At 43.9% G+C, this 23,864-nt stretch overlaps 1 protein-coding gene across 1 annotated transcript; it reads right to left on the reverse strand.

Annotated features, from left to right (window-relative positions):
• Positions 1–256: 256 nt before the first annotated feature.
• On the reverse strand, positions 257–2,285 carry TMEM252 (transmembrane protein 252). Its single transcript, XM_068241794.1, has 2 exons — positions 1,972–2,285; positions 257–582 (listed from the first exon to the last, which is right to left on the reverse strand). Exons 1-2 carry the CDS (start codon positions 2,283–2,285, stop codon positions 297–299), a joined length of 600 nt encoding a protein of 199 aa, XP_068097895.1. The 3' UTR covers positions 257–296.
• Positions 2,286–23,864: the final 21,579 nt, after the last annotated feature.

Genomic DNA, 23,864 nt, shown 5'->3' on the forward strand with positions numbered 1-23,864 from the left:
TGCTTTTGCAAACAACGGTTGAGACCCTTGAACAAATCAAAGGCCCACGATATCACCTGCCTGTAAACTATGCAGATGATTATGAATATAAACTGTAAACAATCTGCATTTGCAGGTAATCCTCCTTGTATGCCCCGGGTATTGCTCTTACTACTCTGTGCCGCTACTGCAGGGCACTGTGCATCCTGCCAGCACAAGCCTCACCTTCTATGTTTATCTGCTGTAATGACTCACTTGTACCACTGTCTGTGGTCCATTTCCATCACTTTAACTACCTTTCTGTAGAATATAAGTGTTCAGTCATTTGTTTCATTTGTTTCCAAAGCAGTGACCGTTTCTGGTGCACATTCTGAGCTAGCTTCAGCTTCAGCACCAGAACTAGGCGTCTGCACTGACATCTCATAAGAAGGTGGAGGGTCTTCGCTTAAATAGGTTTCATCAACAATGTCCATGGCAGTCTCTGTGTACAGTGGTGGGGGAATGTTGAATCCTGGTTCCTCCAGATAGATTTGCACGCTTGTACTTGTGTTTAGGACAGCATCATGAAGTGCTCTCTCGTATGATGGAGGGTAGAAATCAGGCCTTAAAAAAAAATTAAACCTCATTAGTTCTTGTGGTATTTTGGAATTTAATTATATTGACACAGCTATGTATGCTTTAAACACAATAGCATTTATATTAATCTATCCATCCATTATATGTACTATATATCTATAGCATTATGCTTAATTGTTGATCATCTGAGTACATAACCTACAGTAATGCTAATATTTTTTGAAATCGCACATTGCTGGCAAAAACAGAGTTAAATACAGCAGTACAAAGCTTTTAGGCATGTTTAAATAAAGTTCTAACCCCATATCAGTGGCAGTATAAAGCTAGCATGCTGTTTATGTATTGGCACTGATGCAGGTAAACTGTCAAAGACACAGATTTTTATTCAATAAACTTTCCTCTAGCCTTGCTTTCACATCATATACTTAACAAAGATTTATAAACCCCATAAGAGAAAATTTTACCAAATGTAATTACCGGTAAGTATGATATTATTTTTCTTACCTACTTTTTAAAACTTTTTTTTTTTGCCTGGTGTTGAAAAAGTATTTTATAAAGAACATGTGAAAACATCACTTGTGAGAAAGGTTTAGGGCCAGTTCCCACTACACGCGATGTGGCATCACACCGCGGCCGAACTGAAACCAATGCACAGCAATGGAACAGTTTCCATTGCGTGCAGGTTATGCGGAGGGTTCAGAGAATATGCAGCATGCTGCAGATTCTCGCACGGCCGCATCCACCTCCCATCTCCTCCCATGGGCGGCCGCATCTCCCTAGTGGAAATGGGCCCTTATTGAATCAGGACCATAACATTTAAGGCCCACTTTAGAAATAGTTTTCTCCTACATGGATTCAGTGGTGCTGGTGGGATTATAAGAGAAGACAAGGGATGGTCAATGAGATCCAAACAATACTGAGTTAATTCAGAATTATGCAAATTGTTTATGCAAATGTATGCAGCTTTAAAATGAAACAATCGAATTGCACCTTGATCCTTGAACTCAGAATTCTTTGCATCTCATTGACCATCCCTATAACATGACATGGAAGCTGCTTTCTAGCAGATTTGGGGGCAGAGAGTCCATATTATTGTTTACAGTAAGATAGGCACCAATTTACTCTACATGAATACACAATTTTCAGTGTCACAATTGAAGTAAGGTGAACTTGAACAGTTGTCCTTGTTTACACTTCCAGTGAGGACTTGTAGTTTTGACACCACCCAGTTACCTACCAATAGGCAAATGAATCATGTAGTTATCTGATCACCGTTCTTATTGAACTGCTATGGATTCTACTTATTATTAACTTATACCTTATTCAACTGTTCATGGGGTTTTATATTTGGATTACATTTAATTGCACAAATACAAATGTTTTATAACAATGTAAAATAAAAAAAAATCAACCTACCTGTCTATGGTCTCAATCTGTACTTGCTGCTGACTATGAATCCGCCTTATCATATATTGGAAGAGGCTTTTATGGTTAGCTTCATGATATGTGCTCCAAAAAATGCCACACAGGAGAAGAAGGAATCCCAATGGCATGATGGTGTATGCCACAATTGTCTCATTCTGAGAGTTGGAATTGGAGCTGGAAGATACAAAGAAGGCTCCTAGGCACACTAGCGAGAAGCCAATGCCTAGGAGTGAGAAGCGCAGCAATGTGTACACACTCTTCCTCATCCTCACACCTTTCTGCTGAATGTCAGTGTACTGCTCCATCTCATCCAGTGGCTTTATATGCCTCAGTCACAACTGCCCTTTGGACAATGATTGAAGAAAGTTATACCTGTGATATTCATTAACCACAGGAAGGCAGTACAGTACTTCACGTTATATCTCCCAAGGTTACAGTTTACTTTCTCAACACCTTCTAAAGTAATATTTGAATCTTACACAACTGCTTGTTTTGAAACGTGACACAAGCATATCTGCATTTCAAAGTGTTTTTTTTTTTTTTTTAAGAACTGTTTGTGTCTTCCTAAGTTGATCAGTGTGCAAATTTGTAGTATTTTTGCACTTCATTTCATGAACCACCTGCAATACACACTGGATGTAATTACTGTTTAAGTTAACCCTTTTTCTTCTATGTTTACAGATTTCAATGGTTGCGAGGGATTCACAGAAATAGGATAAAAGTAGACATGGGCTTGCTAAGGTGTTTTAATTTCTACATTGTTTTCATGAAAATATTTTTTCAAAAATATTTTTCACTTTCTGCTAAAGTAAAACATATTGGCCCATATGCAATTCACCTTTTCTCCTGAGTTTTCTCCTGGGTGATATTTTTAAATTTGTCAATGAAATGCGTTTTAAGTGTAACGATTGTGGAACTTTCTCCGTGATCAGCGCTGATACGGCGGAAATCCTCCACAAGCGTATAATTGCAGGAACCCAGCAAAAGGTGCTACGCACCCGTAGAGGGAAATTCCTGTCGGCAGATGGCGCTGAGGAGTGCAGAGGAACCAATCCTCTGTACCTCCACAAATGCCAGACAGGAATTGTACGAAGCACAGAACGCAATCGCAAGAGAAGCGATTGCGAATGAGAACGAGCAAAGGGACAGGTTGTATGCGTGTATGCCAATCTAGTCGCCACCCCGCGACAGCGCACACACAACAGCAGATACGAAACAGAAACGCAACCGCAAGAAAGGCGATTGCCAAAAGTGACACAAGGCAGAACAGAACAGAATACGAGGATAGCAAAGGCACAGCAAATCATACAATGAGGAGATACGGAAAATAACAAACGCTAACTGAACGCGAACACCGCACTCATTCGCAACAGTGCACGCGTTCATGCGCGGTCTCCACGTGATAAGCACAATAGCGACAAGCACGCCTAACTAACCACCGACAGACAAACATGTAACAGAGGAAGCGAGCGCTTGCTTAACGGTTACCTCACCGAGCCTCCAGCAAGCGTTCGTAGCAGACAAGACAGACACACGAAAACAGGGACAAGCGAGAGATAGGATCCACAGCACTAGCGAAAGTGGCTAGTGCGATCCGGAAAGACAGAACAGAAGGATCTACAGCACCAGCGCAGGACGCCAGCGCGATCCAGGTACAGAGTAGCAGAACAGAAGGATCCACAGCACGAGCGAAAAGTGGCTAGCGCGATCCAAGGAGACAGAACAGAAGGATCCACAGCGCTAGCGCAAGTTGCCAGCGCGATCCAAGTGAGACAGATCAGAAGAGATAGCTGATAGCAACCGCTGCACCAGCTATACTCCAAGAACAGAGATCAGAACCATTTCCTGTCGACCACCGCTGGGACAGGACAATAGCAACAGAACAAACAAACAGATAAGCAATCCTAACTGCACTAAGGAAACCTGCCTAGTGCAGTTTTCCAGGAATTACTCTAAGCTGATCTTCAAACAGAGAGTAAGGCTGACACTCCTCCAGGCGTGTTACACAGGACTAAATCCTTATGACCAGTGAAGCATTGTGGGAAACACATAGTACTTATAGTACACGCCTCCAATGAATGTGGCCAGGCAATTTGCATGACAACGTATGCAAATTCCTCTGCAAGCACAAGCTGCAAAACTGACAGAAGCTCTTCTTTCCAGAGTCCTGCAGCATGCAAACCTACACAATGGTCAAAAAGCTGCCTGCCTGCACAGGCAGCTGAGCAGATCATTACATTAAGCCATCAGAAAGCAAGAAAATGCTCAAAATAATTTTGACAGTACTTTTTAATTTACTGTTTGGTACTTTTTTAGTTGAAAAGTGCTGAAAAGTTATTTTAATTTAAAGATGAAAAATGATCTCCTAGGAGAAAACTCTGGCGAAAAAGTGAATTGCATATGGCCCATTGGCGTAAATGCAATTAACCTTTTCTCCTGTATTTTCTCCTAGGATATATTTTCACACCTTATCAATAAAATGCCCTTTAAACCACCAGCAAGCAAGAAAATATTCAAAATAATTTTGATAGTACTTTTTCAATTCCAAAGTGCTAAAAAAATGTTTAAAAAGAAGTTGAAAATTCAGGAGAAAATGGCCCATTGGGTCTCCTAGGAGATAATTTTTGGTCTTCTGTTTAAAACAACTAATGCGCTATGCAATTGAAAAAGTACCAAGGAGTATGTAAAAAAAAAAAAAACTGTCAAAATTATTCAGAATATTTTTTTGCTTGCTGGTGGCTTAAAAGGCATTTTTATTTATAATGTGAAAATATCACTTGGGAGAAAACTTAGGATAAAAAGTGAATTGGATCAGGCCCATTCAGGGGCGTAACTAGAAATCACTGGGCCCCCCCCTGCAAAACTTTATATGCCCCCTCCCCCCCCCCCCCCCCCCCCCTTGCTTTATGCACAGGTAAACTGAGAACCAATGTTTTTCAATTGGCTAGTGTACACTTGAATGTGTTTTTCCCCATGCAGATAAAAACTGACAGCGTTGAAGCACTGCATGCATTTTCTCTATCAATTACATTAGCTTTTGTGATAAACATGCATGTTTTCACACATACAGACACATGCGGTGTGCAGAACATACATACAGAAAACTGACAGACGATTGTGCTCCAAGCCTCAACTTACTACACTCACTCTAACAGAACTGGTTCTGCAGACTTCTCCAGCATCACTACAGTACAGAGCACTTGGGGAGGGGTAGAGAGGTTGGGGGCCGGGCCCTGTACACAAGACCCTACTGCACACTGAATAGGGACTGTCTACAAATCTTTGTCTATAAAACTTTGTATGATTCCTTATCAGTGGCTGGGCAGATGCAGTCATTAAAACAATTGTGCAGAGAGCACAAAGTTTTGTTCTCTCCTGTGCCCTTAGTTGTCAGTCTCTCAGGACAGGGAAAATAAACTTCTCCCCCCCACGGGCCCCCTGCGACTTCTGCCCCCCTCCCCACAGTAGCATCCTCTGCAGGGTATATTATTACGCGCCTGGGCCCATTGATGTCTATGGGGAAAGCAAAAGACGAGAAAAATTAAAAATAAATTCTACTACAAGTGTACCACCAAGGGGGCTATGGATTGAAATAACGAGCTGATCTTCTGCAGTAACTGGGGTTTGTGATCACAAAGATTCCAGCAATTCCTTCCTTGTGCCCTGCCCCATTGGTTGCACCTTTTGATTGTTTAGCAGCTTTTCATACCAATGAAGTGAACAGAGGTACCCAAAGACTCTGGCTGGCAACTGGGATTGGAAAAAAAGACACTGATTGGCTGACACTACTGGCCCACCATCTACTGACTCATTAAAAAAAATCTCAAATATAGCAGAACTTCGGGTATAGTAAACTAAATGTCCAGGACCTGGCCAAGCGTCATTATAAGTATATTGGAGTAATGACTTGTGATGATCCGCTCAGCTGGCTGCACAGGCAGACAGCTGTTTGTCCATTCCTCTAGTCTGTGGGCTGCAGGTCTCTGAAACAGAGACCTGTCTTTCCATTGCAAGTTTCTGGTCTGTTCTCTTGCTGAGGAATTTGCATACATTCGTTATGCAAATCCCCTACCTGCCTTCTTTGATGACTGGCACTATAAGAGCTTTATGTTTCCCAGAAGGCTTTGCTGGTCATTTCCCTTCCATGGTCTGTTCCTGATGGACACGACTGGAGCGTCAGCCATTGCTATCTAGTATAGTTAATTCCTGGGGGTTGCTTTAGGCTCCCCTTCTAGCCCAGTCAGGTTGTATTATCTGTATTGCCTGTTCTGTCTTGTCTTGCCTGTTGCCATTGTCCTGTCCCAAAGGTGGTCGACAGGAAATGGTTCTGATCTCTGTTCTTGGAGTATAGCTGGTGCAGCGGTTGCTACCAGCTATCTCTTCTGTTCTGTCTCCTGGGATCGCGCTAGCTACTTTCCGCTAGCGCTGGGGATCCTTCTGTTTTGTCTTCTGGGATCGCGCTAGCTACTTTTCGCTAGCGCTGGGGATCCTTCTGTTCTGTCTTCTGGGATCGCGCTAGCTGCTTTTCGCTAGCGCTGGGGATCCTTCTGTTCTGTCTTCTGGGATCGCGCTAGCCACTTTTCGCTAGTGCTGTGGATCCTATCTCTCGCTTGTCCCTGTTTTCGTGTGTCTGTCTTGTCCGCTACGCTTGCTGGAGGCTCGGTGAGGTAACCGTTAAGCAAGCGCTCGCGTCCTCTGTTTCATGTTTGTCTGTTAATGGTTAGTTAGGCGTGCTTGTCTCTATTGTGCTTATCACGTGGAGATCGCGCATAACCGCGTGCACTGTTGCGAATGAGTGCGGTGTTCGCGGTTAGCTGGCGTTTGTTATTTTCCGTATCTCCTTATTGTATTATTTGCTGTGCCTTTGCTACCCTCGTATTCTATTCTGATCTGCCTTGTGTCACGTCTGGCGATCGCACCTCTCGCGATCGCGTTCCTATTTCATATCTGCTGTTGTGTGTGCGCGGTCGCGGGGTGGTGACTGGATTGGCGCACACACGTACAACCTGTCCCTTTGGTCAATCTCATTCGCAATCGCCTCTCTTGCGATTGCGTTTTGCGCTTCGTACAATTCCTGTCTGGCATTTGTGGAGGTACAGAGGATTGGTTCCTCTGCACTCCTCAGCGCCATCTGCCGACAGGAATTTCCCTCTACAGGTGCGTAGCACCTTTTGCTGGGTGCCTGCAAATATACGCTTGTGGAGGATTTCCGCCGTGTCAGCGCACGCGTTGTGCGCTGATCACGGAGAAAGTTCCACAATCGTTACAGAATGACCAGCCCAACCAAAATTCCCAGGGCAGAGGGAACCTTTGATTTGATTCAGATGTCATTGCCTGAGACAAAAGCGTATGTGGATCCTATTATAGGTAGGATCGCACACTATATAAAAGCAGTTAAAAAATCGGTACTCGTCCCTGATCCCCACCCTTATGGGGATTATCTCGATACCAGGCTTTTTGAACCGCCATTTGCCTCATGGGAAATTGGGGCCTTGGTGGAGGAATTTGATTTGGATTGGAAGGCCTTTTGCGATTTTTATATTGCAAAAAGCGCGGATGTCCTGAACGATTGTCTTTACTCTGTGTGCCTTTTGATTGATTCTGATGAATGTGAGGAGTGTGTTGTGGATCTGGTGATGTATGTGTGGCAGATCATTTTGGATGAATTACACACACACCAATCAATTGATCCCAATAAAGAGGTAAAAGATTCCCGTTCTGTTCCTGCTCCAGTTCCATCTGCAGATTGTGCTCACTATGATTGTTCATCCTTTGTTAAGTGTGCATGGGAGCCCCCGTTTGAGAAATGGGAGATCGAGCTCCTGGTCTATGAATTGGAATGTGATTGGAGATCGTTTTGCAATCATTACCTTTCTAAAAACGAAGCAGTTTTGTATGCGTGCATTGAGTCTGCGTGCACTTTAATCAAGACTGGTGAATGTATCTCTGACTTTGTGACTCCGCTGTTTGACGTGTGGAGAATGATTTTGGATGAACTACATGCGCTTCAATCTGCTAAAAACACATTGTCAGCGGACGATTGTTCCAATCCTCTGGATTTAAAGAAAGTGAGTTTTGAATGCATTCCCTTTCCCAAAGCAACTGAGTGTTTGAAGTCTGAGTGCAAGTCGTTCAGAGCAGTTGCTTGTGTGGAAGTTGAACCAGTGCGGTCTGATGTCGCCACCGCACGTATGGCTGCGAAAGGTCTGTGTGGTCCTGTGTCTAAGGAAGACAGATTTTTTCCCTCAGGTTCTCTAAGATCGTCCGTTTGTGAGCCTGCCATGGGGAAAATTCCTAAGTTATGCAACTTTAAGAAAATTATTGATGTGTCTAATAAAGTTTCTACTGTTGTTGTCGCCACTTCTTTTGCAAATGAATCTATGTCTTATTCTGTTCGCACCTGTGCAGGCCTGTTGCCTGATGACAGTTGCTCCAGTGTTTCTGTCCTAGATGCCTTGCAGTCTGCTCCACAGATCGTGGAGGTTTGCGCTATGGAAGCGTCAGTTTCGCAACCTAAAGCGGTCTTGGATCCGCATATTTTGCGTTCTGACTCCTCGGATTCGACATTGTTAGCCGAATCTAAGAGTGAGACAGCGCTTCGGTTTTGCGAATCTGATGCTGAAGCTTCTTTGCCTTGTCCAGAGAGGCTTTCTCTGACCTTGCCCTGTACCATGAATGAAGGCATGATGTCCACTCGCATTGACATTTGCGAGTCTGATTCTGAAGAAAGTATTGACTCTCCACCCAGTACTCTGGATGAGTCAATATTACCTTGTTTAAAATCTCCTGCAGTGACCCTAGAGGCTCGTCTAGGTATTGCAACCATTGTTACCTGTTTCTCTGCTATTTTGGAATTGCAGTCTGGTTTGACTGCTATCAGGGCCGGGCCGAGGCATAGGCTGGAGAGGCTCCAGCCTCAGGGCGCAGTGTAGGAGGGGGCGCACAATTCATTCAGCTTTCATTCCTAATTGTGTATGAAGCAGAAAGAATTAAGAAAAGGGGATACATAGTTGTGACTGCAAGCCAGATAACTAGATATTAAGGTGTTGGGGAGGTTGTGGGCCCTGTGGCCCTCTTAGTCTAATAGCAATCAGTGTGTGACAGCTGGGGTGAGAGGGATGGAGGGGCGCACTTTGGTGTCTCAGCCTTGGGTGCTGGAGGACCTTGTCCCTGCTCTGACTGCTATGGAGGAATCTGCCTGTAGTGAGGCAAAACTCAGAAAGTCAGAGCTAGTTTCACTGGAGATTCCTGTGTATTCCTGTCCTGATGATAAAATTCAGTCTCAGTTTATGGTGGAACCTTCCCTGGGACATCTGCCCTGCACACAAAATAAAGTTCAAGTTTTGCCCTGTAACATGGATAGTTCAGAATCCTTCTTAGCACAGTTGGGAAATGGTGTTCCTGAGGTATTGTCTGATGTCCTGGAGATCTCCGAGTTCCTCTAAAAGGGTGCAGAACTTGTAGGAGATGTCTCCTGCCCCCCAGGTCCTTCTGAGGTGTTGCCCACTTCAGTAGGCATTGCGGCCTTGCTGACTACTTTTGCAGCTCTTGTGGAGCTTCATTCATGTGTAGTCAATGATGATATTACAGTTACAGAAAATTCTGAATTTGAGTCTGAGTCTTCTTTTGAAAGACCAGTACCTGTGACCTTTACTCGTGATGATTTTCTGCCCGGTACTGGTTTTGGTCTTGACGTGTCGGACTCTGAGGTTGGCAGTTCCCCGACATGTCCTGAGGTTTCTCCTGTACTAGTGTACCCCGATGTGCTCTGTGACCCAGAAAGCCCAAGTGTGCCTCAGTTACCAGCGTACTCAGATGCTTCCTCAGTGGAGACATGTTCTGATATAGCCTGCCTGCTTGCATGCCCCGAAGTGGTCCCTGAAAGTCCTGATCTTGATGGGTGTCCTGCTAATTTTGAGTCTGGAATGATCATAGGTTCCATAGGGGTTCTTGGTGGTTCTCCATGTGAGCCTGGTGAGCGTTCTGGCTTCTTGGGATCTCTGCGGAGCTTCAAGGCGTTCTGGGAGATTCCGGGAAAGGTTTTGCTTGGTGCCCTGAATACGATCAGCAATGGCTTTGGTGTTGTAAGGGACACTTCGAACAGGTATTGCGGCAGGTTTGGTATTCTTGGACGCTCCTTGGAAGGTGGTGGGTATTGTCTGGAGGGTGTCGATGGCTTCTTCTCTGGTGTCCACATTCCTGATGGGTGTTACGCTGAGACTTTTAGTGCTGATGGGCATGTTTCGGTGGCTTCTGCTTCCGATGAGGTCGGTTTCGGATGGACTGACTCTGGAATTGGGCCTTGTCGGGCTGTCCCGACCTTCATGAGTCTTCAGTTAGAGTTTTGTGATGATACCAGTTTTGAGGGATGTCTGGAATCCATCCCTAGAGGGGGGGGGGGGGGTACTGTGATGATCCGCTCAGCTGGCTGCACAGGCAGACAGCTGTTTGTCCATTCCTCTAGTCTGTGGGCTGCAGGTCTCTGGAACAGAGACCTGTCTTTCCATTGCAAGTTTCTGGTCTGTTCTCTTGCTGGGGAATTTGCATACATTCGTTATGCAAATCCCCTACCTGCCTTCTTTGATGACTGGCACTATAAGAGCTTTATGTTTCCCAGAAGGCTTTGCTGGTCATTTCCCTTCCATGGACTGTTCCTGATGGACACGGCTGGAGTGTCAGCCATTGCTATCTAGTATAGTTAATTCCTGGGGGTTGCTTTAGGCTCCCCTTCTAGCCCAGTCAGGTTGTATTATCTGTATTGCCTGTTCTGTCTTGTCATGCCTGTTGCCATTGTCCTGTCCCAAAGGTTGTTATGATCGCTGCTGCAGCAGGTATTGCTGGCAGTAGTAGTGCTGCTGCTCAGGCAGTTCTGATCTCTTTCCATGCAAGCTGCATATCATTGTCTGCCTTTTCCTGCTGTCAGCCTGTGATTAATTACCATTCACTTGTGTGGGAATCTGCAGGTCTGCTCCCATTGGATGACCTCAGTATAAAGAACTGCTTCCTGCAATGCCTCATGGGCTACCATAGTCTCAGATTCTGTCTGTTACTCTGCTCGTGCCCCACCTCGTTCCTAGTCCGTGTGGACTGCGCTGACTCCTGCGAAGGGGTCAGCGAGTCCTCCTAGTTCTGCTCTTGTTTCTAGAAGTTGTTACTTTGCTTGTCTTGTGTCATATATTGGTTCATCGCCAATATATACGCATACTTGCACGTTTATTATTTTCCTTGTATTCGTGTTACGTTGATACATCAGTGACGCTGATATATACGTACACGAACTGTTTATATCCTGTGCTCAGTTAGTCAACTCCAGCACGTTTTGGTGGTTGCGCGTATCGTGATCATCCGTGCTGAGCTAGTTATCCTGTTCCTGGTCCTGTTTGTGGATTGCGTTCATCTCCGCGAGGAGATAACGAATCCTTCTGAATCCTGTCCTGTTACCGTTTGTGGATTGCGTTCATCTCTGCGAAGAGATAGCGAATCCTTCTGAGTCCTGTTCCCTGTATCGTTCCAGTCCTAAGTCAGTGTTCCTGCTTATGTCATATATCGGTTCATTGCCGATATATACATATGTTAGTCAGACGTTACAAATAGTTTCATTGATAGCTGTAATTGTAATACGCTAGGAAATCATACTTATTGTATATTTATCTGTGTTACGTTCATCTATCTTGATCCTGCTATTTCCTGACTATCCTGTCCTGGTGAGGCACGCCATCGCTGCAAACGCATTGGCTACCTCATTCCAGTCTGTTTTATTGTGGATGCTTGCTGTCACTAAGTAGTGGCTAGTTAAGCAAGCGTTCATTCTGTCTACCTGTCCTGATCTCCTCAGTCCTGGTTTATGCGCTCAGCGCTACTTGCGCTGAGACGTTATTACGAAAGTGTTGTTTGTGGCTGTTCGGATCTGCACCGGCTCTGTGCACCACAATCTCCTATTGGAGTCAGTCCTCTCCTCCACTAAACTGGGGATATCCTGATTCCTTGTGCTGGTGTGTGTACCTCCTTCACGTCAGCTTATGTGTTGCATGCTGACTGTGGAGATTACACCTCCAAGCTTAACATTATGGTAGCCCCATTACCAATCCCCATTGTGTGTGTGTGTGTGGGGGGGGGGGGTTCCCAGCAAAAATGACACTGTTTGTTATGGTTCCTGTTCCTTTAAGAAATTTGAGAAACTTAATTCTGAAACAGAAAATGAGTTTTTTTCTGAATGTACCAGGTTTTTGGCCAATCCCGAGCTCCAGGCTACTCCTGTTTCAACGTGGGCCCCCCAGTTAATTTATGTTTTGTTTAAGGGAAATTTGTTCCAGTGGGCGTACGATGTCTTGGATCATACGAATTTGAAAGAAAGACCGCTGGAATTTCTAGCGTTTGTGATCCATAACTGGCTGCGCAAAACCGATTTGCCTAGCCCTTTTGATAAGCTCCTGGCAGCTTGTCAATCAGCTGCTCCTTCTACTGCCTAAAAAATAATCAGCAAGCAGATAATTGTTCTGATAACTTTTCTTCTGCTTTGAATAAATCACCTAAGGCAGCAGGGTCTAAAGCCAAACGTAAACGCTCCAAAAGAAAAGTGTTACAATCAGCGGAGTCGTTGCCCTTAGCGACTGCGCATCAGATCTGTAATGAGACTCCGCCATTAGCCGATAATGAAATTCAGTCACCATTCAGGGGAGTCAAATGGACCTATGAAACTACTAATGAACTTTCATTGCTAGCCAGGGAAAATAAAAGTTCTTGTTTAAATGAATTATCTGAATATGATTATGAAGATATATTACAGAGTATTGAACAGATCAATTTATTCGTGCAGCAAGGGAAATTTGCATACACTACAGTTCAACACTTGCTACAGGTATTGGAGATCCTTAGGAATAAGAAATCGGCCAATCACCTGCTAAATAACCCAATGTATGTTTCTGCCACTAACACATTTGCAAACTATGATCAGCTTGAATGCTCAGCTGTTAAATATGCATGGGATCCTCCATTTGAGAAAGGAGAGATGGAAGCCCTGGTCTATGAATGGAAGAAAGATGCAAGTTCATTTTGTCAGTTTTACAGTGCAAAAAGTGAATTAGTATTGAATGCATGCATTAAGTCTGCCTATAACCTAATAAAAACTGGTGTGTGTGTGGGTATGACTTTGTGGCTCCATTGATCGATGTGTGGAAAATGATTTTGGACGATTTTTATGCGATTCAATCAGTTGATACCAGGGAAGACACACTGTCAATTGGAGACTGTCCCACTTCTCCAGTTACTGAGTCCCTGCCATGTCTTGTGAATGTTCCTGTAACTCCACCCTGTACCATGGATAACTCAGTGTTACTTCCCAGTAAAACAGAAGCCACTGATACTTTCTTAACTTTGCCCTGCACAAATTTCTCAGCAGAGAATCCAGAGGTCCTGTTGACTTCTGAGTCCAGCCTAGCCAGTACTCATGAGTCTTTGTTCAGTGAAACAGACACCAGAAAAATCTTGCCTGTTTCTGCAAACACTTCTGCAGAAATTACCTGTGTTAATAAAGTTCAACTCCTGTCTGATCCAGCAGATGCCAATAGATGCACTACATTCGTTTCTGAGTCCCAGCAATCCTGTCTAGAAACCTCAGAACCCCAATATCTGAATTTCCCAATTTTACAATTGAATAGTGCTTCAGATGCACAAACTTTGTGTCTTGATCTTCCTGTCTCTACACCTCGCTCTAGTTTCGTGAATAGCTCAGAGCATCTGCTATGTGAACCTGAAATCGTAGAATTATTACCTTGTTCAGAAAATGTTCCAGTAAATTTGCCCTGTACCATGAATTGTGCAGTAGATCTTCCCAATGAAGCTCAGGTCACAGAATCATTATGCTGTCCAGCAGGTGCTTCCATGGTTTTGCCCTGCGATATGGCCTGTTCAGTGATCCTGTCCAGTGAAGCTGTGGTCGCAGAGTCTTATGCTTCACCCAGTACTTTGGATACTTCAGATCCTCTAGTAGAGGAGTCTGAGGCACTGCTTACTTCAGTGGGTGTTGCAGTAGTATTCACTTGTTTAGCAGCTGTTTTGGAATTACAGTCTGCTCTAATAAAACTTGATGAATCTCTGCCCAGTGAAGCAGAAGCTATTGAAACATTGTCTTTGTCAGCAAGCGTTTTTGATACCTTGCCCTGTACACAGTCTGATTTAGCTAAAGATGTTGAGTCCCTCTCTGATCTCACAGTAGTCAGGGAACTTCAGCCCTGTCCTCTGAATGTTTCAGAAGTATTGCCCTGTAACATGGATAATTCTGACTCGCTGGAAAAAATAATAGAAATCTCAGAATTTCAGTCCGAGTTAATGAGTGTTTCTGAAACCCAGCCCTGTATCCTGGAAAATTCTGGTTTTCTGGCCGGTGTGGCAGTAGTTCCAGAGTCCCCTTCCTGTCCAGTGAGTTTCTCAGTTTTGCCTAGTTCAGTGGGGATTGCTGCAATACTGACTTGTTTTGCAGCCCTTCATGAGCTCCAATCCAGTGTATTTGATGAGTCTCTTTCTAGTCCAGAAGAAGCTATGGGAACCCTGTCTAGTTCAGTGCATACATCAGAAGATTTGCCCTGTCTTGTAAATGCCCCTGAACATGATTTGTTAATAACCTTGCTGGAATCAGCGACATCTAAGTCTGATCCTGCAGTTTTTAGTAAGAATCCAGTAACTGTGAAGTCTAGTCATGATGAATTTTTTTTGCCCAGTTCTGGTTTCGGTCCTGTCTTGACTGACTTTGAGGTTCGCAGTTCCTTGACATGCCCAGAGGTTTCTCTTGTGCCGGTGTGCCCAGATGTGCTTCGTATGCCAGAGTGCCCAAGTGTGTCTGTGTTAGCGTGCTCACGTGCTTCCCTAGTGGAGACATGTTCTGATGTTGCCGGTTGGCCTGCATGCCCGGAGATGGTTCTGGTCCCTAAAAGCCCTGATCTTGATGTTTGTCCTTGTGACCCTGACTCTGGAGTTGCCCTGGGTTTCATAGGGGTTCTTGATAGTTCTCCATGTGAGCCTAAGGGGCGTTCTGACCTGTGGGGATCTCTTTGGAGCTTCCAAGTGTTCTGGGAGATCTCTGAGGAAACTTGTCCTGGTACCTTGGACTGGTTCAACAGTGGGTTTTGTGTTGGTAAGGACAGTTCCGGTGGGCATTGCAAAGGCTTTGGCGTTTTTGGACAGTCCCTGGAAGGCGGTGGGTATCGCTCAGAGAGTTTATTTGGGTTTTTTTCTGGAAGTCGTGGTTCTGATGGGTATCACACTGAGGCTTGTAGTGCTGACGGGCATGGTTCGGTAGGTTCTGGTTCCAATTGGTCTAGTTTTGGTGAGACTGATTCAGGAATTTGGTTTTGTCGGGCTGATCCGACCTTCATGAATTTTCAGTCAGATCAGTTTGCTGGATTTCCCACTTCTGATTTTTTGGTTTGGGTGGTTCAGGAGAAATATGTCAGTTTTTATAGGCGTCCAGAGGCCGCGTTTAAGGGGGGGGGTACTGTTATGATCGCTGCTGCAGCAGGTATTGCTGGCAGTAGTAGTGCTGCTGCTCAGGCAGTTCTGATCTCTTTCCATGCAAGCTGCATATCATTGTCTGCCTTTTCCTGCTGTCAGCCTGTGATTAATTACCATTCACTTGTGTGGGAATCTGCAGGTCTGCTCCCATTGGATGACCTCAGTATAAAGAACTGCTTCCTGCAATGCCTCATGGGCTACCATAGTCTCAGATTCTGTCTGTTACTCTGCTCGTGCCCCACCTCGTTCCTAGTCCGTGTGGACTGCGCTGACTCCTGCGAAGGGGTCAGCGAGTCCTCCTAGTTCTGCTCTTGTTTCTAGAAGTTGTTACTTTGCTTGTCTTGTGTCATATTTTGGTTCATCGCCAATATATACGCATACTTCCACGTTTATTATTTTCCTTGTATTCGTGTTACGTTGATACATCAGTGACGCTGATATATACGTACACGAACTGTTTATATCCTGTGTTCAGTTAGTCAGTTCCAGCACGTTTTGGTGGTTGGGCGTATCGTGATCATTCGTGCTGAGCTAGTTATCCTGTTCCTGGTCCTGTTTGTGGATTGCGTTCATCTCCGCGAGGAGATAACGAATCCTTCTGAATCCTGTCCTGTTACCGTTTGTGGATTGCGTTCATCTCTGGGAAGAGATAGCGAATCCTTCTGAGTCCTGTTCCCTGTATCGTTCCAGTCCTAAGTCAGTGTTCCTGCTTATGTCATATATCGGTTCATTGCCGATATATACATATGTTAGTCAGACGTTACAAATAGTTTCATTGATAGCTGTAATTGTAATACGCTAGGAAATCATACTTATTGTATATTTATCTGTGTTACGTTCATCTATCTTGATCCTGCTATTTCCTGACTATCCTGTCCTGTCTTGGTGAGGCACGCCATCGCTGCAAACGCATTGGCTACCTCATTCCAGTCTGTTTTATTGTGGACGCTTGCTGTCACTAAGTAGTGGCTAGTTAAGCAAGCGTTCATTCTGTCTACCTGTCCTGATCTCCTCAGTCCTGGTTTATGCGCTCAGCGCTACTTGCGCTGAGACGTTATTACGAAAGTGTTGTTTGTGGCTGTTCGGATCTGCACCGGCTCTGTGCACCACAATCTCCTATTGGAGTCAGTCCTCTCCTCCACTAAACTGGGGATATCCTTCCTGATTCCTTGTGCTGGTGTGTGTACCTCCTTCACGTCAGCTTATGTGTTGCATGCTGACTGTGGAGATTACACCTCCAAGCTTTTAAAAAACATAAATGGGCAAGCACCATCAACCATTCCCCAATAGTAAGGGAAAAATGTTACAAGTGTGCAGAAAGGAACAAATTGATATACAAGGCTAACAAAGAACAGTAGTCCCCTTTAAATACCGCACCACTCCATCAATTGTAATCGATTCATCATCTTTATTCAACAAACATAAAAACACTTAAAACCAATGTGAGCAGCCATGTAATAATAATAAGATAACAATCCATGATTAATGTATAAATCAATCTCCACAAGAGTATCAACAAACAGTAATGCCCCTGAGTTCATATAAAGTAAAAATAATGATGTAAAAATCTACCCTGAGTAATCCAGCAACAAGGACAGTGAAAGACAAGCTAAAAAGTGACCATAGTGCTTGAAGAAGAAAGACCAGTAACAGCCAGATAAATTGAAAGTGATACAGTGCATATAATCAGCGTAATACCGCTGTAAATAAGGTGCAATTAGCCATAGAGGTGCTGCGTGCACAAGAGAAAAGGACAGCGACTAGCGCTGAGGAAGGAACATAACGCTTACCAGAGGATATGAGTGTGGAGATGAACTACCATGGCGTGCCAACCTGCCGTCGCGATTCGCCGCTTTCCGCAATATAGCGGCTTCCACTGGGCATGAAAACCTGAAAGTGTCCTCGGCAATTTAAGGAGAAGGAACTAAGTGGGCGGGCCCGTGAATGTACCTATCACATCACGTTGTGCACGGCCGTGCACACACCAGGAAGGCTCTGCAGCGCTAATTAGCGCTACATCACTTCCTGCTCCTGACCCTAGGGATTATGGGTATTGTAGTCTCCGAGGAAGAGGTAAAAAGAATGAATAAAGGCTAATGAATATGGCAAAAAAAAGCCAAAGATTGTAAAAATAGTTAGAAGAGCATAGCTCAAAGTATATATGATCACATAGTGTATAATAAACATCAAAAATACATAAAGAAAAATACGATCATTCAAACATATTAACAATGCATGAAATATACGTAGAGGCTGCCAATATCGCCATCATGTGGCCAAAACATAAAAATACAACAATAGTTCTAGACACATGCCAGAAACTATAAAACATAGGATAATTGTAAGAATCTTACAATTATCCTATGTTTTATAGTTTCTGGCATGTGTCTAGAACTATTGTTGTATTTTTATGTTTTGGCCACATGATGGCGATATTGGCAGCCTCTACGTATATTTCATGCATTGTTAATATGTTTGAATGATCGTATTTTTCTTTATGTATTTTTGATGTTTATTATACACTATGTGATCATATATACTTTGAGCTATGCTCTTCTAACTATTTTTACAATCTTTGGCTTTTTTTTGCCATATTCATTAGCCTTTATTCATTCTTTTTACCTCTTCCTCGGAGACTACAATACCCATAATCCCTAGGGTCAGGAGCAGGAAGTGATGTAGCGCTAATTAGCGCTGCAGAGCCTTCCTGGTGTGTGCACGGCCGTGCACAACGTGATGTGATAGGTACATTCACGGGCCCGCCCACTTAGTTCCTTCTCCTTAAATTGCCGAGGACACTTTCAGGTTTTCATGCCCAGTGGAAGCCGCTATATTGCGGAAAGCGGCGAATCGCGACGGCAGGTTGGCACGCCATGGTAGTTCATCTCCACACTCATATCCTCTGGTAAGCGTTATGTTCCTTCCTCAGCGCTAGTCGCTGTCCTTTTCTCTTGTGCACGCAGCACCTCTATGGCTAATTGCACCTTATTTACAGCGGTATTACGCTGATTATATGCACTGTATCACTTTCAATTTATCTGGCTGTTACTGGTCTTTCTTCTTCAAGCACTATGGTCACTTTTTAGCTTGTCTTTCACTGTCCTTGTTGCTGGATTACTCAGGGTAGATTTTTACATCATTATTTTTACTTTATATGAACTCAGGGGCATTACTGTTTGTTGATACTCTTGTGGAGATTGATTTATACATTAATCATGGATTGTTATCTTATTATTATTACATGGCTGCTCACATTGGTTTTAAGTGTTTTTATGTTTGTTGAATAAAGATGATGAATCGATTACAATTGATGGAGTGGTGCGGTATTTAAAGGGGACTACTGTTCTTTGTTAGCCTTGTACACCTCCAAGCTTAACAAAGGTGGTCGACAGGAAATGGTTCTGATCTCTGTTCTTGGAGTATAGCTGGTGCAGCGGTTGCTACCAGCTATCTCTTCTGTTCTGTCTCCTGGGATCGCGCTAGCTACTTTTCGCTAGCGCTGGGGATCCTTCTGTATTGTCTTCTGGGATCGCGCTAGCTACTTTTCGCTAGCGCTGGGGATCCTTCTGTTCTGTCTTCTGGGATCGCGCTAGCTACTTTTCGCTAGCGCTGGGGATCCTTCTGTTCTGTCTTCTGGGATCGCGCTAGCCACTTTTTGCTAGTGCTGTGGATCCTATCTCTCGCTTGTCCCTGTTTTCGTGTGTCTGTCTTGTCCGCTACGCTTGCTGGAGGCTCGGTGAGGTAACCGTTAAGCAAGCGCTCGCGTCCTCTGTTTCATGTTTGTCTGTTAATGGTTAGTTAGGCGTGCTTGTCTCTATTGTGCTTATCACGTGGAGATCGCGCATAACCACGTGCACTGTTGCGAATGAGTGCGGTGTTCGCGGTTAGCTAGCGTTTGTTATTTTCCGTATCTCCTTATTGTATTATTTGCTGTGCCTTTGCTACCCTCGTATTCTATTCTGATCTGCCTTGTGTCACGTCTGGCGATCGCACCTCTCGCGATCGCGTTCCTATTTCATATCTGCTGTTGTGTGTGCGCGGTCGCGGGGTGGCGACTGGATTGGCGCACACACGTACAACCTGTCCCTTTGCTCAATCCTATTCGCAATCGCCTCTCTTGCGATTGCATTTTGCGCTTCGTACAATTCCTGTCTGGCATTTGTGGAGGTACAGAGGATTGGTTCCTCTGCACTCCTCAGCGCCATCTGCCGACAGGAATTTCCCTCTACAGGTGCGTAGCACCTTTTGCTGGGTGCCTGCAAATATACGCTTGTGGAGGATTTCATGTCAGCGCAAAAAAACCCCGCTGATCACGGAGAAAGTTCCACAATCGTTACATGACTGGTATAATAAACTCATATTTAATAGAACTGGGTTTTTTTTCGCCCCTGCAGTATTCTTTATCTGGGTATAGTGGAAACGGGGTGGGCGTATGCATCATATGTCAGATGTTACATGGAGACCCATGCGCCGTGGTCGGTGAGTGGGCTGGCAACCACTTTTAGCCTGCTCACTATCTGCACGCTACTCTGGGCCCCCATGGATTACCTCAAAAGCACCTACCGATGCATGGGCTAACTGTTGGTCTACTGGTGAGACCTATACTACCTGTGTAAGCGGCTGGCTAATTACTCAGAGAATTGCTTGTTATCTGTGACTTGCTTGTGCATGGCTGCAATTCTACAGTATCATCCAGGCTGCATAGAAATGTGGACAAAGAAGCACACTATCAGTACTGTACCTGCATTAACTGGTAAGGCCTATGCTTCCCGTGCAAGCTGTTGCACAGGAAAATCCATGAAAATCCATTTTTTCCATGAAAATCCCTGCATATTCAGCACAGAGTATTTTTTTTCAGCTTAGATGCTGTCTGTGCTGGCTTGCTAAAGCACTGAAAAAAAAATGACTCCCAATTATTGACTGAATTCAGCTAACATACTATGGTATACCTTATGTCCTTTGGTATGACAATTTCTGATATAGTAAACTTCTGCCATAGTAATCTACTTGGCTTGGTCCCTTGGAGTTTACTAAAAAGGGATTCTGCTGTCTTAGACTGGCAGGTGGCAGTGAGGGCTTGTTTCCACTATCGCGAATCCGCATGCGTCCACCGCATGCGGATTCGCACATGTAATGCAAGTGGATGGGCCTGTTTCCACTGTAGCGTTGTTGAGGTGCGTTTTTTTCAGCGGTGAAAAAACGCACAAAAGAGCCGCAGAATTCGCCTGCGAGTGAAATGCATGCGAATCGCATGCAATGTATTTAATAGGGAAATCGCATGCGTTTTCCCCATGCGTTTTTTGCCGTGGATTCGCATGCGGATTCGCATAGATACCAATGTAAATTCACACAGGCAGTGACATGGTTAAAATCGCATATACCCTCACCTATAGAATTTGCGGCAAAAAACGCATGGGGAATCGCATCCGCATGCGATTTCATCAGCGGTGGAATCCAGGCGATTCCGCACCGCAATAGTGGAAACGAGCCCTGAAAAAATAAATACAATGGAATGTTTACCTCAGTAGAGGGAAGCCTCTGGATGATTCCTGAGGCTTCCACATCCTCCTTATCCTCGTCATTGCAGGTAGGACCCCCTAAACATACTTGACAAGCCTTGTCAAATATGTTCTCACAGCCACACTCCCATCCATGCACGAGCATGGCCGCACTGCGCAGGCGCAAGTACAGACTGCGCCTGTGTGGGCTGTAGTCTTGCCAGTGCAGTGTAGCTGCACTCATAAGCAGAAAGGGGCATGGATGTAAAGATGGAGAGTGCCCCAGCAAGCAGCAGTGGGTGGAGGAAAATCTTTTTGTGTCACAGGTTCTGCTCCAAGTACATATTTCCACAAAAAAAAAAATGGTCAGCACCTTCAACCAAATAGTAGCTCTTTTACTTTAAACATAGCTCTTTATTCAAACATATTTAAAAAATCCATAAAAAAGATGAACATGGTATGGGGCTGGATTCCAGCGACAGCCTGCTGTTTCACACTTCTCAGCCTTTCTTCGGGCCGGACAGTCCCACACAGGCTGAATACAGAGCTATGTTTTAAGTAAAAGAGCTACTATTTGGTTGGAGGTGCTGACCATTTTTTTGGAATTCATTGCTGCTGTCCAAGGGGTACTGAAGGACGGACGGTCCAAGCACTCCATTCTTTTTGTTTTTTCTTCCTTTGGAAGCCGTGGGTGCTGATCACATTCGAATCTTTTCCAAGTACATATTTCACATTAAAGTGGGATACAATTCTGACATAACAATCAATAAAAATGTGTTTTCTACTTTTATCATCCATACAGTTACCATATTTTCCTTTGTGCATAGGTAATATTGTCTGTTTACAAACTACAATGTGTCCAAATGTTTCAGTTATATTAACTAACTTGTAGACCCATCACCCCAGTGTACTGGTGGTTTGAGATATATAATACTCACCCAGTTTCACTTGGCATTTTGTTTTCCTAGTGAGGACTCTTATGATCCCTGCTTACAAACTGCAAGTTTCCAAGGTACAGTTTATCTGCTCTGAAAGCTGACATTGCATTTTCTTGCATAGCTGCTGAATTTATATATTAAAATATATCTAGTGATCTCAGCTCTCTGTGCTTCTACAATGTGAGCAGCTCAGTTTCAGCACCTTATTAATACAGTATATACTAATTATAGCTGACAAAGGAATGTAAACAGAAGATAATGTTATCACCTCTTCGGATGCAGCAGGAAGCTTTCCACTGAAGAAGAAAGTGCTGTGTTCACTGTTTGAATGCTGTTCTGCAGTGTTTTTTTGCTGGTAGCAATTTTTTTTTTTGCTGCACAGAATCTATTAGAGCAAAGAAGAAACGCTTTGTTTCCTACCACATTAATATGAAATTGCTGTGCAGAAACCATTGCATCTAAATAATGGTTATATTTACCACAATATTATACATTTTCACTAGTGCAAAATACATGCCTAATAGATTTGCTGAATTTAAAAAGACCATGTTTGTGTCAAAATGCAGAGCAATAAATGAAGTGTACAGTACAAGTGGTGATCGCTGATCAGTAATTTGCTACATGCACAAGGTCTCTCTAACATAATGTGTTATTGCAGACAAGATATGATAAAGCAACTCATACTAAAAGGATATGACTTTGTTTTTGTCTGTAAAGAAGAGATTGTGTTAATCACAGTTACTCTTTGACATCTAACTGGTGAAAAACAATCAACCATCATTCAGCTGTGGCAGAATGCTCCATAAATGACGTAGGAAGAGAGGGAAACTGCCTCAGAGCACTTAACTACATGGCTATAAAATCTGGATATTGAGCACAAGGCTGCTTTAACAGCAAGGGTCATGGATCTAGAAAATACAAATACAAAGCTGTCACTTTGCTATGTCATTGCTTTAGTAGTGCTTTCATGTTAATGTGTTACTACTGATAATTACTTACTATTTTAAATTAAAATGATGTATCTTTTCTTGTTCCCGCTCTTCATGGGGTTGTTTACCATGTAGATAGTTACAGTGTGTAATCTGACTTGCTGCACATCATGAGTCTGCAATCACTTAGAAGAACGTTGTACTTGAACTTATGGTCATTGACAGCTGTAACAGCTGCAAGATGCCTGGACTAGCCACTATGCCAAATAGAAAGAAAAGTGGCACGCCTTCCACTAACTAGAACCTCAAAACAGATATGTAATTACATGAGGCATCCCAGCAAAACTCAATGGGGCTCCCCTAATGATCATGCCCCTTTCCCCATGGTAAAGACAGTTAACCCTTTGCACACTCACATTTGCATGTGAGTGTGCAAAGGGTTATCTGTCTTTGCCATTTTGCTGGCCACACCCCCTTTAGCACCTCCCTAATAATTTATTTAAATGTCCAAACTTGAGGTGATGTGCCTGGATTGGTACGTTTTTCCTTTCCCCAAGGTGACATCTGCCAGGAATCCCATAACCAGTGTGGCCACCATGATCCTCTGCCTGCCCATAACAGTGTGGCCAAGAAGACTTCCACCCCTATAACAAGTAAGTTAGGGGTATATTTCATATTTTATGCTCATCTAACTTTCTTCATTTAGAAGTACTCTCCCCACTAGGGTTCACTATATTAGTGTCAGTGGTGTTGATTCAGCCTCATGGTCAGTGGAACAACAACAAACTTTATTGAGACACAACATTAACATACAGCTAGAATGCAGTACTTTTATGTTACTGTGGGTGGCAGCAGAGATATGAATCTCTATAGCCTAATAAGTGGCTTAGCCAAAATTACCCTGTGAAGTGAAATAGCTAGGGCATACTAAAATACACTTGACCAGATCAGATAACTGGTCCAGCTTGCTCAACCAGCATTCTCAAAGGTACTGAACTTCAGTTTGCATACTA

This window comes from Hyperolius riggenbachi, chromosome 1 (genome assembly GCF_040937935.1).
Source record: "Hyperolius riggenbachi isolate aHypRig1 chromosome 1, aHypRig1.pri, whole genome shotgun sequence".
Taxonomy (NCBI): domain Eukaryota; kingdom Metazoa; phylum Chordata; class Amphibia; order Anura; family Hyperoliidae; genus Hyperolius; species Hyperolius riggenbachi.